General features: G+C 33.5%; 2 protein-coding genes across 4 annotated transcripts; one reads left to right on the top strand and one right to left on the bottom strand.

Annotated features, from left to right (window-relative positions):
• Window positions 1–1,847: 1,847 nt before the first annotated feature.
• On the bottom strand, window positions 1,848–7,955 carry LOC128211470 (L-seryl-tRNA(Sec) kinase-like). Of its 3 annotated transcripts, none has more exons than XM_052916291.1 (7): window positions 7,859–7,955; window positions 5,431–5,525; window positions 4,784–4,872; window positions 3,662–3,935; window positions 3,114–3,306; window positions 2,669–2,841; window positions 1,848–2,332 (listed from the first exon to the last, which is right to left on the bottom strand). In XM_052916291.1, exons 2-7 carry the CDS (start codon window positions 5,510–5,512, stop codon window positions 2,127–2,129), a joined length of 1,017 nt encoding a protein of 338 aa, XP_052772251.1. In that variant the 5' UTR covers window positions 5,513–5,525; window positions 7,859–7,955; the 3' UTR covers window positions 1,848–2,126. The 3 variants fall into 3 exon arrangements, with proteins under 3 accessions (XP_052772251.1, XP_052772252.1, XP_052772250.1); XM_052916292.1 differs by having other exon boundaries at window positions 7,888–7,950; XM_052916290.1 differs by having other exon boundaries at window positions 7,758–7,949.
• A 170-nt stretch (window positions 7,956–8,125) lies between these two features.
• On the top strand, window positions 8,126–18,922 carry LOC128211275 (eukaryotic peptide chain release factor subunit 1-like). The gene is made up of 10 exons (XM_052915881.1): window positions 8,126–8,445; window positions 12,299–12,474; window positions 12,918–13,057; window positions 13,769–13,907; window positions 14,494–14,684; window positions 15,125–15,254; window positions 15,895–16,050; window positions 16,341–16,405; window positions 16,969–17,116; window positions 17,697–18,922. The coding sequence occupies exons 1-10, from the start codon at window positions 8,348–8,350 to the stop codon at window positions 17,777–17,779; spliced, it is 1,326 nt and encodes a 441-aa protein (XP_052771841.1). The 5' UTR covers window positions 8,126–8,347; the 3' UTR covers window positions 17,780–18,922.
• The last annotated feature ends 352 nt before the right edge of the window (window positions 18,923–19,274 follow it).

Raw genomic sequence — 19,274 nt, 5'->3', positions numbered from 1 at the left:
TTGTTATACCAGTTCCGAATGCTCAGCCCTTTCATTTCGACACGTGTACCCTAAAATAATTGAATGTTTTAAATTGACCATTGTTGCTATGTAAAACACTTTCTTAACATAAAGGTTTTGATACAAACAGACAGCTCATAGATGTGAAAATTGCTGAAGACCGACATACCTGTAACTTAGTACAGGCTGTCAAGCGGTCCTTATTTTTCTACTTTTTCCTTATTTTCCTACATTTTTTTTTATTCCTTCCTACATTTTTCCTACTTTTTGGTCTAAAACACCTGACGTTTCCTACTTTTTTGGTTCAAGTTGTGCTTTTCACAATTGCTTTATATTAATAGTTAGAAAATGGTAGTATATTTGTAGGGTCTTCAATTGAGAGTGCATAGAAGACTGGAATCATCTTGATGAGACTGTACAGACTAGGGATGCAGACTGGGGGCCCGTGGCTGCTTACTTCATGATTACACGAAGGTGAAAGATGTACAAGAGTCAAAAGACCAGTCTATGCAGTCCTGTCAAGAAGCTGGACACTGTATACGTTACTTAGGTGCCTTTCTCGATGAAACTTTAAACTTTAAGGAGCATGTAAAACGAAAATGCCGAACAGCCATGCTAAACTACATGAGAATTAAAAACATTCGAAAATATTTGACCAAAGAGGCAACGGGGATTCTTGTTCTTTCACTGGTAATGTCACACATTGACTACTGTAATTCCATCTTGTATGGCATTGCTGCCTGTGATATTCAGAAAATGCAAAGAATTCAAAACATGTGTGCAAAACTTGTGCTTTCTCGAGGCAAATATGAAAGCTCCAAACAATCTTTGTTTGAATTACACTGGTTACCAGTGAAAGCTAGGATAAACTTTAAAATTTTAACCATCATGTACAATTGCTCGGTCGGAAAGGCACCGGCATACCTAGTAGATCTGTTGACAGTAAAGCAACCACCACGCAATCTTCGTTCTTTGCCATCCAGTGTGGGGTGTTACGTCGTACCAACAAACAAACATAAAACATTCTCTGATCGCAGTTTTAGTACCATTGGCCCAGCCCTGTGGAACGATTTGCCATCTGATATACGAACATCGAAATCGTTAGAAGTGTTTAAGAAGAACTTGAAGACACATTACTTTCGAAAATTTGACATGTTGTTTTAAAAACAGCGACTGAACAATGAACAGTGGAAAACTAACTGTGATAAATTAGCATGCGATGATTGTTTATTTTATGTTTTATATTCATTTTATTTTTAGATATTTTAATTTATCTTACTTCATGTCATGTGTTTTATTTACTTTAACGATGTATTTAGCTTAATTATTATTATTATTATTTTTTTTTTGTTTATTTCAAATTAACTATGTTTGATGTCTAGATAGTATTATATCTTTAAATTATTTAAAATATTTTATCATTGTATTGTACAACGCCATTGAGTATTTTATGTAAAAATAGGCATTTAATCAAATAAACAAGTTTCAAGTTTCAAGACATACTTGTAACTTTGGACTGACATAACCTGAGTAGGTAAAAATTTAGAATGTTGCAGTGGAGAAATAAGAAGTTGATCCATGATGTATTAGAATCATAACAACCTTTTATGTTCATATAGTACATGTATTTTGTATGACTATTTAATTTGAAAAAAAAGTTTTGATCTCAAATTGGCTGATATTTAGGTACCCTTAAAAGGAAAGTCATTATTTTACTTGGCTATTAATTTCTTACAAAATTTTGTTTTTTCCTTTTCTTTCAGTGAGGTTCTAAAGATTGTGAAAGGCAAGTTTTCATGTAGTCTGTTTAAGAAATTGAAGAAGAAAAAAACCATGAACATGAAGGGGCTACTTGAGCAATTTATTCATAGGTTATTACAATTCAATTATATGATGGAATAATCTAAATGCAGCTGAACTCAAACATCACATAGAGGATCCGTCAACTGATGCTTTACCACAGCTTGAGGCTAATGTCAGGTTACAAGTAATGAGTCCTCTCCGGTCAATCTGGACTGTACGTGTTGTACATGTTGTACCCACAGTTCAGCAGACTTGCCACAACACCAGATTGGTACAAAATCTGATTTCGTTTATCTCATTAACACTGTAAAAATCGTTTGTGCTCAGGTTATGCTAAGAGCTTTTAAAAACTCCTTTTTAAGGTACGTAAACATTTCACTATCGGCATTTTTTGAAGAATCTGTTGCCATTGCAATGAGATGTTCTGGAATGCAAACTTCCTCAGCCTTGAGATTGTCAAGAACTTGTCTCCGAGAACTCTGGACAGACTCTGCATGCTTGCGTACTTCCTGCTTTGACATGGATTTCTCTAAAAAAATCAGTAGATTATAACAATAGTCATGAAGTTATCGACATTGTTTGAGAAACCAGCTTCACATTAATTTATGAATAAAGATAACAATTTTCCACTTAATCTGAGCTTTTTGTTATCACTTCATTCAAAGTCTTGTTGATGAAGTTCTGATTAACAAATGTCATTTTCAAATTTGAGCAATTAGCACCAGAGTTATGATAGATAGGCAAAGCATATGTTAGAATTACAAGCCTTACCCATAAGTGAATACCATTAAAGATAAGGGGAAAATGAATGCTTGCGATAAGCAATGAAAAACCCAAATATTCAGCACTCCATGAATGTACCCACCTTTGACGCACTGCATCTCCTGAGTGACGAGCCTGCGCAATATTTGGTCTGCCTGGTGCAGGAAGTTCTTGGAGCAAATAACCCGAGACTGGTTACTCTCCTCCTCATCTACTTCCTGTATGGGCTGGACTGGTTCTTCAAGTGATTGGTGTATCAGCTGTACAATGACTTCACTGAAAAAAGCAATGACCTTATGATTTTTCTTGTCAATCCAATGAAGAGATTAAATGATTGCCAAGCTTTGAGTGTTTTAGCACTAAAGGCAGAGTTCACGAAAAGTAAATTAAGAGAGATTTAACATCAACCAATATCATTGTTTGCTGATGATCAAATTAATCTTTTGCAACTTAAAACACAAAACTTCATTGTTGAATTCCATATATATCATTACACATATCTATTTATTCACATATAATATAAAATAATTAAGGCAATAACCATTTACCTATTTCTATCCTGTCCACTTTCCACAGTTACACTGTTGACTTCCCAGGTATTTACTGCAGGGTCAGGGATTTCAAATCTGGTTGCCATGGAAACAATAGTGTCATCTCTGACCTTGACCTCCCTTATGGAGTTACGGTGTAAAGACGTCTCCATGGCAACCTTCACATACACCTGACAGTAGGACAGTGTATCTGAAAAAGCAGTAGTATCTTATTTATGCAATACTTGTTTAAAAAATAATAATTTCATGTTACAAAAAAAACACAAAATGTTTACCCAGGTAACAGACACACGCATAACAGGAATAAAGACAGGATACTCTTTTAAATCTTAAAGTTACCAGGACATATCAATATCTATGTTAAATGCTAAGTAAAATTACTATCAACATGTCTAAGCTTTGTTCCTCGCAGAGGACAGTACAAGCAGCTGGCAAGTTATTTGCAATCTAATGAATATGACTATTTATAACATGTGCACATTATTTTTCTATTTCACCCTAATCTTAAATCAGCAAATTATTTGATCTGCCAGAAGTAAACTCACATTTCCTGGCCAGCTGGTAGTACCCCCATCGCATGCTGGAGTAGTACATGTTGTCATCAATCAGCAAACATACTGGCCACCCAGGGTCGGGGCTCAACACTGTGGAAACCTTAACACTCTGTAAGAATATAGACCAAAGCTCTGTATCCACATCTGCTGGTGCATCATGGACATTGTTAAATAGTTCTGTTAGTCCTGTATGTATGATTCTCTCAATGAGACCGTGTACACACTTGACAATATCCCTCCTGTAATCTTTCCACTGTGAGGAGCCCTGAAACAGTTTAAAAAATAATACCATATGTATTAAAACAAACACAATGACATTTTGTAAAAGAATTACATGTAATCACTTATGTATTAAAACAAACACAATGCCATTTTGTAGAAGAATTATACCTAATCACTTATGAATTAAAACAAACACAATGACATTTTGTAGAAGAATTATACCTAATCACTTATGAATTAAAACAAACACAATGACATTTTGTAAAGGAATTACACCTAACACGAAGGTCTTAACCAGTTCTGAAGAATAGTAGTGGTTGTCCCTCATAAGATATAGAAAAACAAGAGCACCATGGAGCAACCACCAACGCTTGTCAGATTTTTCAATTCCAAAAAGGGGCATAACTTAACAATTATCAAGGCCTGAGTAATGGGCCTTACTGTACATGTGTGTATTGTTGCTGGCGACACTTGTAACAAGTTTTATTTCAATATCTTGAGTAATCAAGGTTAGATATTTTGTACAATACGTCTGACAATGCCAACAGGGAACACAAAGGCTATGACAATACCTCAACTTTTTTTCTTTCAAAAAAAGACAAGGTATTATAGGTTTAATTTGCTGATGAAAACCAGAATAATATGTTCAATATCTTCAACTAGATTAAGACACAACAATTTTCAGACAAGCAATAACAAACAAAGAAATGTTGTTTGGTATTTTTACTTTTTAAAAAATATAATTTTCAAACTATACATACTCATGTACATCTTCCAATACCGATCTGATAGCTCTCGTTTTAAAATGATATTCATTCAGATCTACAATGTATCATAGCTGATTATTAAAGGTAAAAATTAATGCAGTGAAACTATAGGTGGTTGCCCTACCTCTTGTCTGCTGTCAATGAGGGCCTTTTCTGTGTCTGGGGGCAATATCTGGTCATAGTGGATCACTAACATGTTAAACAGGCCACATACTGAAACATAAATGTCATTTAAGAACATGGTTGTGTTCACATTCTTTGGTTTTGATTGGGGCTTGAAATTTAGTCTTAAATCATAACCAATCATTAGAAATAATTTGTCAAACAAATTTGATCAAAATCAAACCATCATAAAAATGTCTAAAATGAGTGTATTTAACAATGAATGAAAAATTTAGCAAATTCTGGTGTTCTATTTTTGTTCATTTTGAAGTATTTTTTCAATGAAAAGATTCATTTTTTGGCTGAATACAAAATTATTTTTACAGTTTTTCTACCATATTTAACTATTGATTTAGAATAAAGCTAGTACATAGTGATAATGGACACCCAGATTATGCAATTGATTATTGGTGACCTTAATCATTAATGATAACAATAATTTATCATTACACCCCTAGTATAAATTCATCTTATGGTCTTTTAAATATCACTCCCAGATTTAGATAACTTATGACACAAATGAAGTAAGACATATACATATGAACTTGAATTGCAATATAATGAAATCTAGCGTATGATATGATATTACTGATTTTGAAAGAGGTATACCATGTTTCCTAAGGTTTTGCACCAATGTACTCTTGCCCGAGGCTGGCAGTCCACAGAAAACAACCAGGCACAGCTTGACCATGTCAGCCTAAATACTGTAAGAGAAATCATGAATCGGATACTTAATAACACACAAGTTTACACTACTGACATGTATGTCAGATGCTAAATATTTTGATAACTGAAGACATCTAGCCAGAAAAATTATGTTGTAGTTCCTGTTGCATGCTGGCAAAGAGTAGGCAGGGCAGGTAGGGAAACATTTTAATTTTTATATTGGAAAATTAATTGTGAAAAAGTATGTGCATATACACATTGTTATATTTTTACATATATATAAACACATTCTCACATCAATGTTGCCAATAGAGTAACACAATACAAGTAGAATGTATCACCTTCTATATAATAGCATTACATGGTTTATAATTATTAGGTGTAACCTTTGATTTTATGTTAAATTTCAACACTCACATAGCAAATATATGTAAAAAGGCTGCAAGACAACTGCATGTCATGAAAAGAATCGGCAAAAGTATAAACAAGCATGGCAGATTAACTATGTATTTTTCATTTATCGTGTCTAATCAAACTATTGTCGAGCCCATATCATGATTTACTAGAACAATCTGGGCTCCCGTCTTATAAAGTTAGAAGGATGAGATCAGTAGCACTGCGAATGTTCAAAATTTTAAATAAACAAGGACCCAGTTACTTAAACGATCTTGTTACTTTTAAAAATTCAAAATATAATTTTAGGTACATTAACTGTGTAGAACTTCCCAATAATATACCAAAGATTAATCAATGAAACAGAAGAAACTTTGAAAAATCTTTCTTTTTTTGCCAATTAACTCACCTGAACAGGTAAAAAAAGGCAAAGTATGCCATTGAAAATGTTATATTCTGAAAGAGTGACTTTGGGTGATTCAAAAACATATAAGTTTTATGGCTATATCTCTATTAAAGCAAGAGTTATGTCTATATTAGTTATGTCAGGCATTAATAACAATTTTCATAGCGGCTTAAGGGTTAATACTTATTACCGGAGTTCTTTCAAATAATTCTGTGATTTATATATATATATGTAGCAAGGTGCATATTTCAGTATTTTATCAATTTGTGCGTTTGGTATGGTTCTATGTCGTATATTGTTTTGTATTGTTTGTGTATCGTCGTGTTTAGTGTTGTGCTACGTCGTTATTGTCCTCTGTGCGTTACTGTCCGTCTATGTTCGTCAATGTCCGTCTATGTCCAAGTGCGTCAGAGCGTGAATACTGGTTATGCGAGTTTGTCTAAATTTATAGAGTGATTGATTGGTTCATAATGCCTTTTCCCCTTTTTCCCGCTTCATTGCACACGCCCTTATTTATATATACACATAAATCATTCCGTTCTGAATCATCATCGACGCAAGTCAAGATTTCAATTGTAACAGTTGTTACTATATTTTTACTTATTTAATATTCGCTCTTATCTTTGAGCTCAAATATTCATTCATATTTAATTATTATTTAGACGTGCCTGGTTTCGTTCGACTACGTATAAATAAATATTTTCGAACTCCGAAGTTGAGTGGTTTTGTCTTGGCACACCCACACTACATATATGTACCAACTGCGTCTCTGATAGTATATATTATTGTAATCCTCAGTCCCTCATTTGCTCAGGTGCTTTTTATAAGGTAAATATCTGTCTTTTATTTCTATTTGATATTAATTTTTTTTTTACACCTTATCCTGGAACACATCGACAAATTATTTTTATATAATATTATTAATTTTTATTCAATTTTGATCAGATATCAGGGGCCGATCCAGGATTTGACGTAAGAACATAGGGGCAAAACCTTTTGACTTCTGCCCCTCCCTCAAAATTTGCAAGGGGGGTCTGAGGTTACTCCCCAAAGTAAATAAACAATTTCTAGTCTGAATGATGCAATTTGGGTGTTTTTTTATTAATCTTTTTCTCCTATATTGCAATAAAACCAATTCATGGAGGGGGGGGGGGGGGGGGGCAGAGATGGTCAATCTTTTTCAGGTTTATGTACTTGTGGCTTCTTGACGACTCAGAATCAGTCTTATCTTTGTCAACAATGACAATATTTCTAATAGTTATATATAATAATTATGTTTATATTTCACAAACTGCCAACATTTTTTATATGAAATCAAACTCACAAGACCAGTGATTTGCATAATTTTTGCTGTATTACCAAATTCTTTGGGTATGACATTATTTAAATGGTTATTAAATCCAAGATATGTTGTTATAAGGTTAAACTTATCATTAACTTGATTAAGAAAAACATTTGAGTTGTGACCTACTTTCGGTTTCAGTTTTCTCTTTTTCCCTGCCTCTTTTGTGACGACTAGTGACATTGCATTAAAAGAAGTTAATCACATACGACTTAATAATGAAAATATACCATGTTTGACTTTTGACCATAAAACATACGCTGTATATTTAAAGACAATTGAAACGTCATTCCCTCAACCGTTCTTTTCATCACAAACCGAAACCGGAAACACAGCATATCAGCAGTTAATTGAAAATATTTTCACATTTATATAATTAATGATTGATATTATTTGAAACAAATGATATATATCATAATATATCAAAGTAGGTAATAAAGACAATAATTTGATTTTGATAAAATAATATATTGTCCCGCACTGAGTGACGTCAGAAACGTGTCTCACATGGCAAATGTCGGAAGGAAGATTGCACAATAATTGAAATTCTCAGTCTGTCCCCGTTTTAACGTAAACATACAGTGTCCATGGTTTCTGATTGAAAAGGAATACTTTATTAAGTGATTGGTTGTATTTAATTTGACCCTCGTAGTCATTTTTCAGGGATTTTATTCCCGCCATAAGGACCAAAAGGTTGTTTGTGTCAACTTCTATAGGAAATGGCTTCTAACGGCGTAGATGGCGAAACGAGCGCAGACCGGAATGTTGAGATCTGGAAAATAAAGAAACTTATCAAAAGTTTAGAAGCAGCAAGAGGGTAAATGTCAATTTGCGATATTGCCGTGTATAGACACCGATTAAGTAAAAATGGTTGGGGTGTTTCCTGTTGGGGCATAATAATATACTTCGTCTTTCAATCTGGGTTGTACTGGTATGGTCAAACGAGCTGCAATATGGTCGTACACTCTTGTCTGTATTTTCCGCTAAACTGCTCTTTATTGTCTTTTATTCCATTTGATATGGGCATCTTATTCATGATTTTGTTTGTAAATAGCTGTATTGTTTCGGTCCATAGAAATACCGGAATCCCCTTATTACCGGAATCCACCGGAATCTACCATAATCTGATTAAATTATACCTAAATGTTGTTTGGGGATGTTTTTAAGCTTTAATATATGTAATGTACTAAGAGGTATACCTTTATAATCATATTTCCATATACAGAAAGTGACAAGTATTCCGGTAGTTTGCAGGTCGGATTGCCGATTATAATGATTTGACCAAGCTACCGGAATCCCCTGAGAAATAATAAATAAACTATACTTAAATGTTGTTTGGGGTGTTTTTAAGCTTTAATATATGTTATGTACTAAGAGGTATACCTTTATAATCATATTTCCATATACAGAAAGTGACAAGGATTCCGGTAGTTTGCAGGACGGATTGCCGATTATAATGATTTGACCAAGCTACCGGAATCCCCTGAGAAATAATAATTAAACTATACTTAAATGTTGTTTGGGGTGTTTTTAATCTTTAATATATGTTATGTACTAAGAGGTATACCTTTATAATCATATTTCCATATACAGAAAGTGACAAGGGTTCCGGTAGTTTGCAGGTCGGATTGCCAATTATAACGATTTGACCAAGCTACCGGAATCCCCTGAGAAATAATAATTAAACTTTACTGAAATGTTTTTGGTACCCAAATCTAATTAAACTATACGTAAATGTTGTTTGGGGTATTTTTAAGCTTTAATATATGTAATGTTCTACGAGGTACACCTTTATAATCATATTTCCATATACAGAAAGTGACAAGGATTCCGGTAGTTTGCAGGTCGGATTGCCGATTATAACGATTTGACCAAGCTACCGGAATCCCCTGTGAGACAGAATGACTAAATTTCAATACTGTTTTCTTTTTCAGATTTAACGTAGAATACAATAGGAGTATTTCAATTACGTTTTTGAAAATGATATTTTGTTGTATATTTGTGTCGTGTTCTATCTATATATTTCTTTTTTCAATCTGAATGATGTTACTGTAGCTGGAAGGGAAGACCGCTAACACGTGACAATAGAGTACCAATAATACATAGATGGATGTCGGACAGAATCTGTTGCTTGATCCTTTATAATGTTATTTATGTTGAATGGGGAAAAAAAAAATTCACCGATATAAATGAAAATTTATTTCTCGTAAACAATAAGAACAAGTCACATTTAATTCAAAACATAACCACGCGAATGAGGAAAAATAGTTTTTCAACCCTGTCTCATCAAGATGAACTAAATACTTGAAATAGTATTGAAATTTAGTTATTTTAGTAATTCACAGGGGATTCCGGTAGCTTGGTCATATCATAATCAGCGGTAAACTACCGGAATCCTTGTCACTTTCAGATCAAAACTCTTACTTCATTCTATATTCAAGCATTAACATACTTGAAATAGTATTGAAATTTAGTTATTTTAGTAATTCACAGGGGATTCCGGTAGCTTGGTCATATCATAATCAGCGGTAAACTACCGGAATCCTTGTCACTTTCAGATCAAAACTCTTACTTCATTCTATATTCAAGCATTAACATACTTGAAATAGTATTGAAATTTAGTTATTTTAGTAATTCACAGGGGATTCCGGTAGCTTGGTCATATCATAATCAGCGGTAAACTACCGGAATCCTTGTCACTTTCAGATTAAAACTCTTACTTCATTCTATATTCAAGCATTAACATACTTGAAATAGTATTGAAATTTAGTTATTTTAGTAATTCACAGGGGATTCCGGTAGCTTGGTCATATCATAATCAGCGGTAAACTACCGGAATCCTTGTCACTTTCAGATTAAAACTCTTAATTCATTCTATATTCAAGCATTAACATACTTGAAACAGTATTGAACATAGTTATTTTACTAATTTTAGTAATTCACAGGGGATTCCGGTAGCTTGGTCAAAACATAATCAGCGGTAAACTACCGGAATCCTTGTCACTTTCAGATTTTAGTAATTCACAGGGGATTCCGGTAGCTTGGTCAAAACATAATCAGCGGTAAACTACCGGAATCCTTGTCACTTTTAGATTAAAACTCTTACTTCATTCTATATTCAAGCATTAACATACTTGAAATAGTATTGAAATTTAGTTATTTTAGTAATTCACAGGGGATTCCGGTAGCTTGGTCAAAACATAATCAGCGGTAAACTGCCGGAATCCATATTCCTTAAATACAGACTTATACTCATTATAGTCGTTGTATACTGACATGAAAACTACCGGAATCCCCGTACCCTTTTTAAATTTAAGTTATTTCTCAGGGGATTCCGGTAGATTCCGGTGGATTTTGGTAGTTAGGGAGATTCCGGTAATTCTATGTACCCGTATTGTTTAAATAAAGCTGACTTAATATCGGTATGAATATTTTTGTAATCGTTCGAGACAAAAAAAGTGTATTGGATGATGTACTATGTTCCCAAGACACAAATCCCATGTTGACTGGGAAACCAAATGTGATCCTTGGTGCTTGTATTTTCCTCTGTTCTTAAATAATAAAAAGATTTGGTGATTTTTAAGACATGCCTAATTGATATTTTGTTTGTCGGATTTTCTTAATATTTTTTTATTAAAACTTACCTTCTCTTGCCTAGTCCAAATAATTGTACATAGGCGGATTTTTTTTAGATTTTTGATATGGCAAATCCTTCACGTACAAATTGTTTAGTATCAAAAGTGGGTAGTTGTTCCGATCAGGATTCCGGGTTAAAGCATATAGAGTCTATAAAATATCATAAAAACAAGAAATATTACCAGATAATGTTATTTTATATTAGTTTCGTACACACAAAATAAATATCCAACTTATAATTATGAGTTTGACGGCTTTTTTTCATTTCATTCTGTCAAAACAGAATGATATATACATGAAGGGCACCTGCAAGGCTTCAGGGCACAGTTTTAAATCGCTCGGAACATTTCGGCCATGGCCGAGTTGTTACGATTGTATAACGAGGTCTATCTCGAAGCTTTGTCGGAGGAGGCCGAGTTATTACGATTGTATCGAGTAGTTCCCCTTCGCATAATTGTTTTCTGTGTCATTTATTGGAAAGGTAAACAACTAGTTTTAATGCATTAAATGCTTGTTTGGTGCAAAATAACATTTCACTTACATGGTAAAATATGAATATAACTCTTTATGATCAATTTCAACCATAAAATACTTCACTTAAAACAATTTCAATATTTTTAAAACACCCCCGTTTTTTGCACATTCCCGTTTAGACGTTAGGGATTGGAAGAATCCCGTATAACACGTCTATTATTTTAGACTATCTCTTGCCATGATACTAAGAGTCCTTAAAATCTCGTTAAGAAAGCTGAATAAGTTAAAATGTTAAGGATTTCCATTCTGAATATTAATTATATATGTAGGTAAAGTATGTATACGGTTTTGCCCGCTCATATTTTTTTGTCGGTTCGCCCAATTAAAAAAAAATTCAGCTCATAATATAAAGAACTAAATAATAAACAAGAGTGAGACATGAATGATGACTTTAATTATCTCAAATAAATAATAGTTAAATTGTATATAATGTGTGTTGCAATTTGGTAAAAAAAATTCAATTTGATAATTCAATTGATACCTCAACGTTCTTATTGCAGAAACGGTACAAGCATGATTTCCCTTATCATTCCACCAAAAGACCAGATTCCACGAGTGTCAAAAATGTTGGCAGATGAATTTGGGACAGCATCAAATATCAAAAGTCGTGTGAACAGGCTCTCTGTGCTCGGAGCCATTACATCAGTACAACAAAGATTAAAATTGTACAATAAAGGTATATATGGACATTGGCATACTTAAATTTAGTTATAATTTATCTTATTACTTGAATCATTAATTTTAATGAAAAATTCTGACCTTTTATCAGTCCATTTCATATCAACCAGAAACACAACAGAAAACAATGGCAATTTAATTTGAAAATATTTTCACATTAAAATTGATGAAAATATTTGTTCAAAATCAGTGGGTTTATTTCTAAAATAAGTTTGTGGTATCATAGCAGTCAGCTCCTAAATCTGAAAAAAATAATCCTGTTTTATAAATATGTAATTTGTTCAACTGCAGTACCTGCTTTATAAACATGTAATTTTTTCAACCACAGTACCAGTTTTATGAACTAACTTGTGGATTGCAGTACCTGTTTTATGAACTTACTTATCAATTGCAGTATCTGTTTGTTTTTGTGTTTTTAACATGTAACTTGTTTGATTGCAGTACCTCCAAATGGTTTGGTGATATACTGCGGCACAATTGTAACGGACGAGGGGAAGGAAAAGAAAGTGAACATTGACTTTGAGCCTTTCCGGCCCATCAACACCTCTCTCTATCTATGTGATAACAAATTCCACACAGAGGTTTGTACCAAACAGAGTAACATATTCATGACTGTTTTAAGCTTGTCTGTTTGTTTGGATTTGGAAAAAATATCCTAAAATTTTTGCCTATCCTTGGCGTTTAGGTTAGCGTGCTAAAATTTAAACCCACATGTTTAGCAAGGCCAACAACTCTTGCTTCAATAATTGTTAATTTATGCCTCTGAACAGGAAAACCTTAAGACACGGATTTGCATCAGTGTAGTGTATTCCAGTTTAGTTTAGAATAACTCGATTGTGAAAATTACTGAAAGCTGATAATATGTATCACTCTTGAATTCGTCTCCTGGGAAGTAACCAGTACTGGTGTCTTATTTGAGAGACCAGCAGAAAGTACGCTTGGTGGGGATCAAACCCACAATGCGGACACATGATTCAGATGGTGGTGCTCTTATTGTTACCTATTATAATATTTACTCTGAAACAGAGTGTACATTTGTTAGTGCTTTCTTCTTATTCTTTTTACAATACTTTCTTCAAATGAAAGATGTGTTAACATATCAAATTGATTCAATGTTACTTTAATAAATAAATTTCACTCCTTTAATAAATTTCACCCCTTTAATTTAAGATTGTTTTGAACTTTAGTATAGTGTTTTTCTTTTATTTTTCAAATTTGCCTTCAATTTGCAATATGATACAGTATGCCCCTTTTAATTTTCTTTCATATAAATGTATTTTTTTTGTATTTAGGCATTAACAGCGTTGTTAGCAGATGATAACAAGTTTGGTTTCATCGTGATGGACGGTAATGGTGCGCTGTTCGGAACATTGTCAGGGAACTCTCGAGAAGTACTCCATAAATTCAATGTAGATCTGCCAAAAAAGCATGGTAAGCCGTTTCCTGCAAATTTATTTATCCACTATTACGTTATGTTGTGACACCCGCATTTCCATTAAATTCATACTATTACATATAATAAAAGAAACTTCAGATATTTCAATCATATTAGTTATATTATTCTTGGGTTTTAGCAAGGGTTTAAAAAGGACAGGGTGCCACAAAAGAGGGACATGGTGCTGAGGGTGAAAATTACACATTGTTTCATGCTGTGAAGAGTTTATATATTATAAATTTTACAAAAAGCATGTTAGAAATGTGTATTATTAAAGTTATATTAGCTTTCAACTGCTAGATATATTAAGTTTTTAATCATATAAAACGTTTAAACATAGAACTTATTTAGATGGTGAAAGGGTGCATATGTTAGTCGCCATTAAGGCCCCTGGTGCTTCAAGAAATTGCAGCCTGCAACACTATCCTATAACTGGCTAAATATTTGATGATGGTATAAAGACTAAGAGTAATTTGGTTGTGATATAACAGTTACTTACCGCTTGAATTTTACATGACTTTGTGCTTAATACCCTATATTGAAATGTGAAGGTCCATTTAAATTGTCATCATTTCTCCACAGGCAGAGGAGGTCAGTCTGCCCTGCGTTTTGCTCGGTTACGAATGGAGAAGAGACACAACTATGTACGGAAGGTGGCCGAAGTGACGGTACAAATGTTTATATCCAATGACAAGGTGAATGTGTCAGGCCTCGTGCTTGCTGGGTCTGCAGACTTCAAGACAGAGCTCAGTCAGTCAGACATGTTTGATCTGGTAGGTGGGATTACTCTTATTAAAATGAGTTATTAGATATATTCTGCATGTTTGAAATGTATGCCTAATGATGCATCTTTTTCAGGATTTGTGTAACATTCAAACTAGCCCAAAGAATTCTTTGCTTCTCAATAATTATATCTGTTTATATATTCCAATAAATTGTTTGCAATTGTGCAGTATTTTTGTTGGTGAAAATTTGCATTTACACCAGGGGTTCTAAAGTTCATGGTTCATCCTGAAATCAGGATTGTGAGTTTTAACTTCTAAGTCCCATTACCTAGCTTTGGGCATGAATTTTGCATATTCAAACAGACCCCTAGTGTTTTTTTATGATTGACAAAGTCTATCAGCTGTTAGAACCACTGTGACAAACATTATGTACTTGTGCCCATGTTCCATGTATAGAATGTAAAACTGGTCCTTTATGTGTTTTACAGAGGTTGCAGCAGAAGATTATCAAAATTGTGGATGTCTCGTACGGCGGGGAGAATGGATTCAACCAGGCTATCGAGCTAGCTGGTGAATCATTAGCAAACGTCAAATTCATACAGGAAAAAAAATTAATAGGTACAGTAAGGGTTCATTTTGTTACTCCGCATAATTCAGCCCCATTCACAATGTAAAGAAGTATACTTTTTCACAAAGAATGGACTTAAAATTCACAATCCAATTTTTTCTCCACACTAAATAAGATATTATTACTTTTTTGTTTAAATGCATTCTTTATCTTTTCAATTTCTTCAAATTCTGTATGTTGAAGTGCCTTTGCTTTGTTTCGTTGTTTAAAATGTTCTATTGTTAATCCACATTTTTAGGCATTTTAGCTATTTTCTCATTCTAAGGGCGCTGGCCCCATTTAATGAAAGTATAGGCTTAAAATGTAAAAGTTGAAATTTAGGCTTACAGCAGCATGCCTGTTTTTCTTGGTCATTCAGGCCACTGTTTTGCTGTTGTTTTTTTATACATTTTCTTTCGCTGATTTTGTCCCGAAAACAAATGAGGTGGAAGAACACTCCAATATAAAATGTAGTGAATGTGTTTATTGTCCATCAAAAATGCTGTGCAATTCTCACAAATTTCTAATTAATTATAATGTCTAAGTAATATCATGAAAATGTTGGTTAGTGAAGACCTCATATTGTATTATTTTGTCTAGTGTATTCTCCAATCATGTATACTAATACATGTATCTGTTCCAATATTTCAGGTCGTTACTTTGACGAGATATCCCAGGATACAGGTCGGTTCTGTTTTGGAGTAGATGACACTTTGAGAGCACTGGAGATGGGGGCTGTGGACATTCTCATTGTGTGGGAAAACCTTGATATCACCAGATATCTGCTCAAAAACCACCAAACTGATGGTAGGTTAATTTTTACAAGCTCTTTTTTTTGCCAATTTTAAATGTTCATGTTTATAAAAGCCATTACTCAAAAACTGGTGAAAGATATTTATATGAAATCTGGTACACAAGATGTTATTGATGAAATGTGAATGTTTTTCAAGACCCATAACTCTGAGTTAAATAATTGAATGGTAGTGCTCCTTTGTAAACCAAAAAACTATAATAGGCTCTGCCACTCTCTTGTTATAAACGTGTATTGCCTGACATTGTCAAAGATTTAAATATTGTGATTGTTTGTTTTTTTACAGTGGAGATCATCCTTCACCTAACTCCAGAGCAAGAAAAAGATAAAACACACTTCCTTGATAAAGATGTAAGATGTGCTTTATACAGATGTAAACATTGTACACGTTTTTTATATTATACAAGGATATACAATATAAATTTCACGGTGTTTTTCGTAACAGTTTGGTTTGGATTTCGGAATTCCAATGTTATAACATACCGGTACCAGGTATATTTGCAAAAATGAAGTGTTTTTTTTTTTATCTGAATTAGATTCCCAAATTGTGTATATGTGGCAGTTTGGTTGAAAAAAAAGAAATACCTCAAAAAAGAAATACCTCAAAGTTCTTTGAACTAAATAAAACTGTTAAAATATAAGGTTATTTAACCATTCAGTTGACCAGTAAAAGGATTATATTTTATCAATGATTAATAGTACATGTATGCTTGTATAGCCCAATGGATTACTTTGACCACCTGTACAAACATCCTCCGATAAGTAATCAGGCGGCCGTGAGGCTTCCATTTGCATTATGTTTCTTATCAGTTTATAGGAATCTTGCATGATTTATTTTAAGGAACAATTTGTTTTGCTATTCCAACAGTTCTTCTAAGTAATGTTACTTATTGCTTAATTATTATCTCCCCTAGACTGGCGTCGAGTTGGAGCTTCAGGAGTCGATGCCCCTGCTGGAGTGGTTCGCCAACAACTACAAGAACTTTGGATCCACCCTCGAGATTGTCACAGACAAGTCACAGGAGGGTGCACAGTTTGTCAAGGGATTCGGAGGAATTGGCGGTCAGTCGGTCTTTTACTGTCTGTTAATATTACAATGGTGAATGGTGAGCCATTTTGGTCAACATTGTAGGAAGACTCATATTTTTGCAGCATCAAGGACGATGGGACTTATGTTATGAAAATGAGGGAGGAAAACATCTTTTTGGCGATATGACCTAGAAGTATGGTATATGACTTGTCAAAGTTGTATTCAAACTTGCCTTAAAAAATAATCGTGCACAAAGCTGTACATTTTCTTTTTATTTAAGATTTTGCAAACACCATAAATACTAATTAGGAAATAAAAAATATCCTTCATATAGTACAAGTATTGAAATTGATGAAATTTACTTGGTGGGTCGTTTATTTTTTTTGTATTACTTTGTGGTTTGTTACAGATTAACCCAAATCAACATGCATCTTTTTTATCAATGTTATTTGTCACTGGTATTCATTTGACTAGTAAATATCACCATTGGTTGAACTTTAATAGTTACAAATATTTATATGAGGGTGGTTTGGCGTCACCTCTTTTGTCATTTCATTTGGGGTTACTGTTCAGGTAATTCATAATTTGACCCTCTCTTTCCATACATTCCAGGTATACTGAGGTATCAAGTGGACTTCCAGATGTTTGATCCAGCCCTCGACGGTTTTGACGAGTTCAACCTCGATGACTACTGAACCGAGGCTCGATTACACTGGGTGATAATCCATGTTCCTACATGCTGGAAATGCCGGCCCCCGCTCCGCGGATTTTAGATTCAGAACTTGATTATTGATCTTCATGTAATTTATCAAATTAAGGATTGTGAATTTAATTATGCACAAACAATTCTATGCCCAACTATGACATGTTTTAAATCAAGTGCGGAGTTTTGTCTTTAGGAAAGTCAGGGGATGTCTTTACTGTTTGTCTTTTAAGTGATTTAATATAAATAATTATGTACACAATTTCTATTGCATAATATAAACTATAGCGATAGATAATAGTTACGTTAATCATAGAAACATTGCCTTCTTGTACATGAACGTTGAATATGGTGCATATAGTACAAGGCAATCTCGTAAAAAAATGCCTCTTAAACTGCTGATGCACTTTTTAGGCGTATAATTTATTTCATCTGAGTTTAAGGCAACGATCTCAGTGCTTGGAAGGGTAGGGACAATAGTTTGTTTTTTTTTGTAATCAACACAAATGGACTTCATTGTCAACAACAACTGAAAAAAATCTGAATTATCTTTCTATCAATGGTCGAAATAAAACTTAAGAATCAAAGTGTTGCCCTTACCACAGATATTTTAGGCCTAACTATTAAGTAAATAGCAAATGACAGAACTAACCGTTCTAAATCTTTGTGTGGTATGTGGGTTGCACTGTTTGCAGAATTGCATAGAAAGTAAATGGTAATAGGGTGCAAAATTCAAGATGCTTGTGTAAAAAAAACTTGCTAGTAATTGTGTTTGTTTGGCGTTCTGATTCAAAAGGAACTGTTCAAGGACAGACGGATCTACAATGGGCAGTACATAAGGAAAGATATTGGCTTTCTAGGCATCATTTAGTTGAGCTGTTTATTCGTCATGTCTTATAAAAGAAAGACCTGTTGATGCATATGATTATTTAAAACTGTTTTCATTTAATCTTATTTATATTAGTATTGCCGGGGAGGTTTTGAAGTGAAAAGAACTAGGCATCAGTGCTATTCTCGTGTTTATACAAAAGTTCTACTTTATAAGTTTGTACAGAGAGCAGTTTTAGGAACTTTGCCTTGTCAGAATTGTTAATTAATTTTAGGTTATGAAAATAAATCAAGGTCTGAACATTTATTTGTATTTGTTTTATTCGTTTGATAATCACAGATGATGTCATCCATTGAACATCACTGCCGTGTCTGCTTCATGTATTTGGATATGGTTTATGGGCGTCAAATAGCAATTGGACCAGAATTACGCCGTTTCTACTACATATTATAAAAAAAGAATTTTAACAAAAGTACTGTAGAATTATAAAAAGGGCCCTGTTTTAGTTGTTAAGAATCGTCCAAAAAGACTACAGGAATTGACGTGTAATTTATGTAAATAAAATTTGGTTCACTACAAAAAAAATCTGGAAGTCTTGTTAATTGTATTAATAATTCAGTTGTTCGTGTTTATTTAAAATCTAAAAATAAACCTTATC

The sequence above is a fragment of the Mya arenaria genome, chromosome 12 (assembly GCF_026914265.1).
Source record: "Mya arenaria isolate MELC-2E11 chromosome 12, ASM2691426v1".
Taxonomy (NCBI): domain Eukaryota; kingdom Metazoa; phylum Mollusca; class Bivalvia; order Myida; family Myidae; genus Mya; species Mya arenaria.
This window is presented reverse-complemented; position numbering and strand designations above follow the sequence as displayed.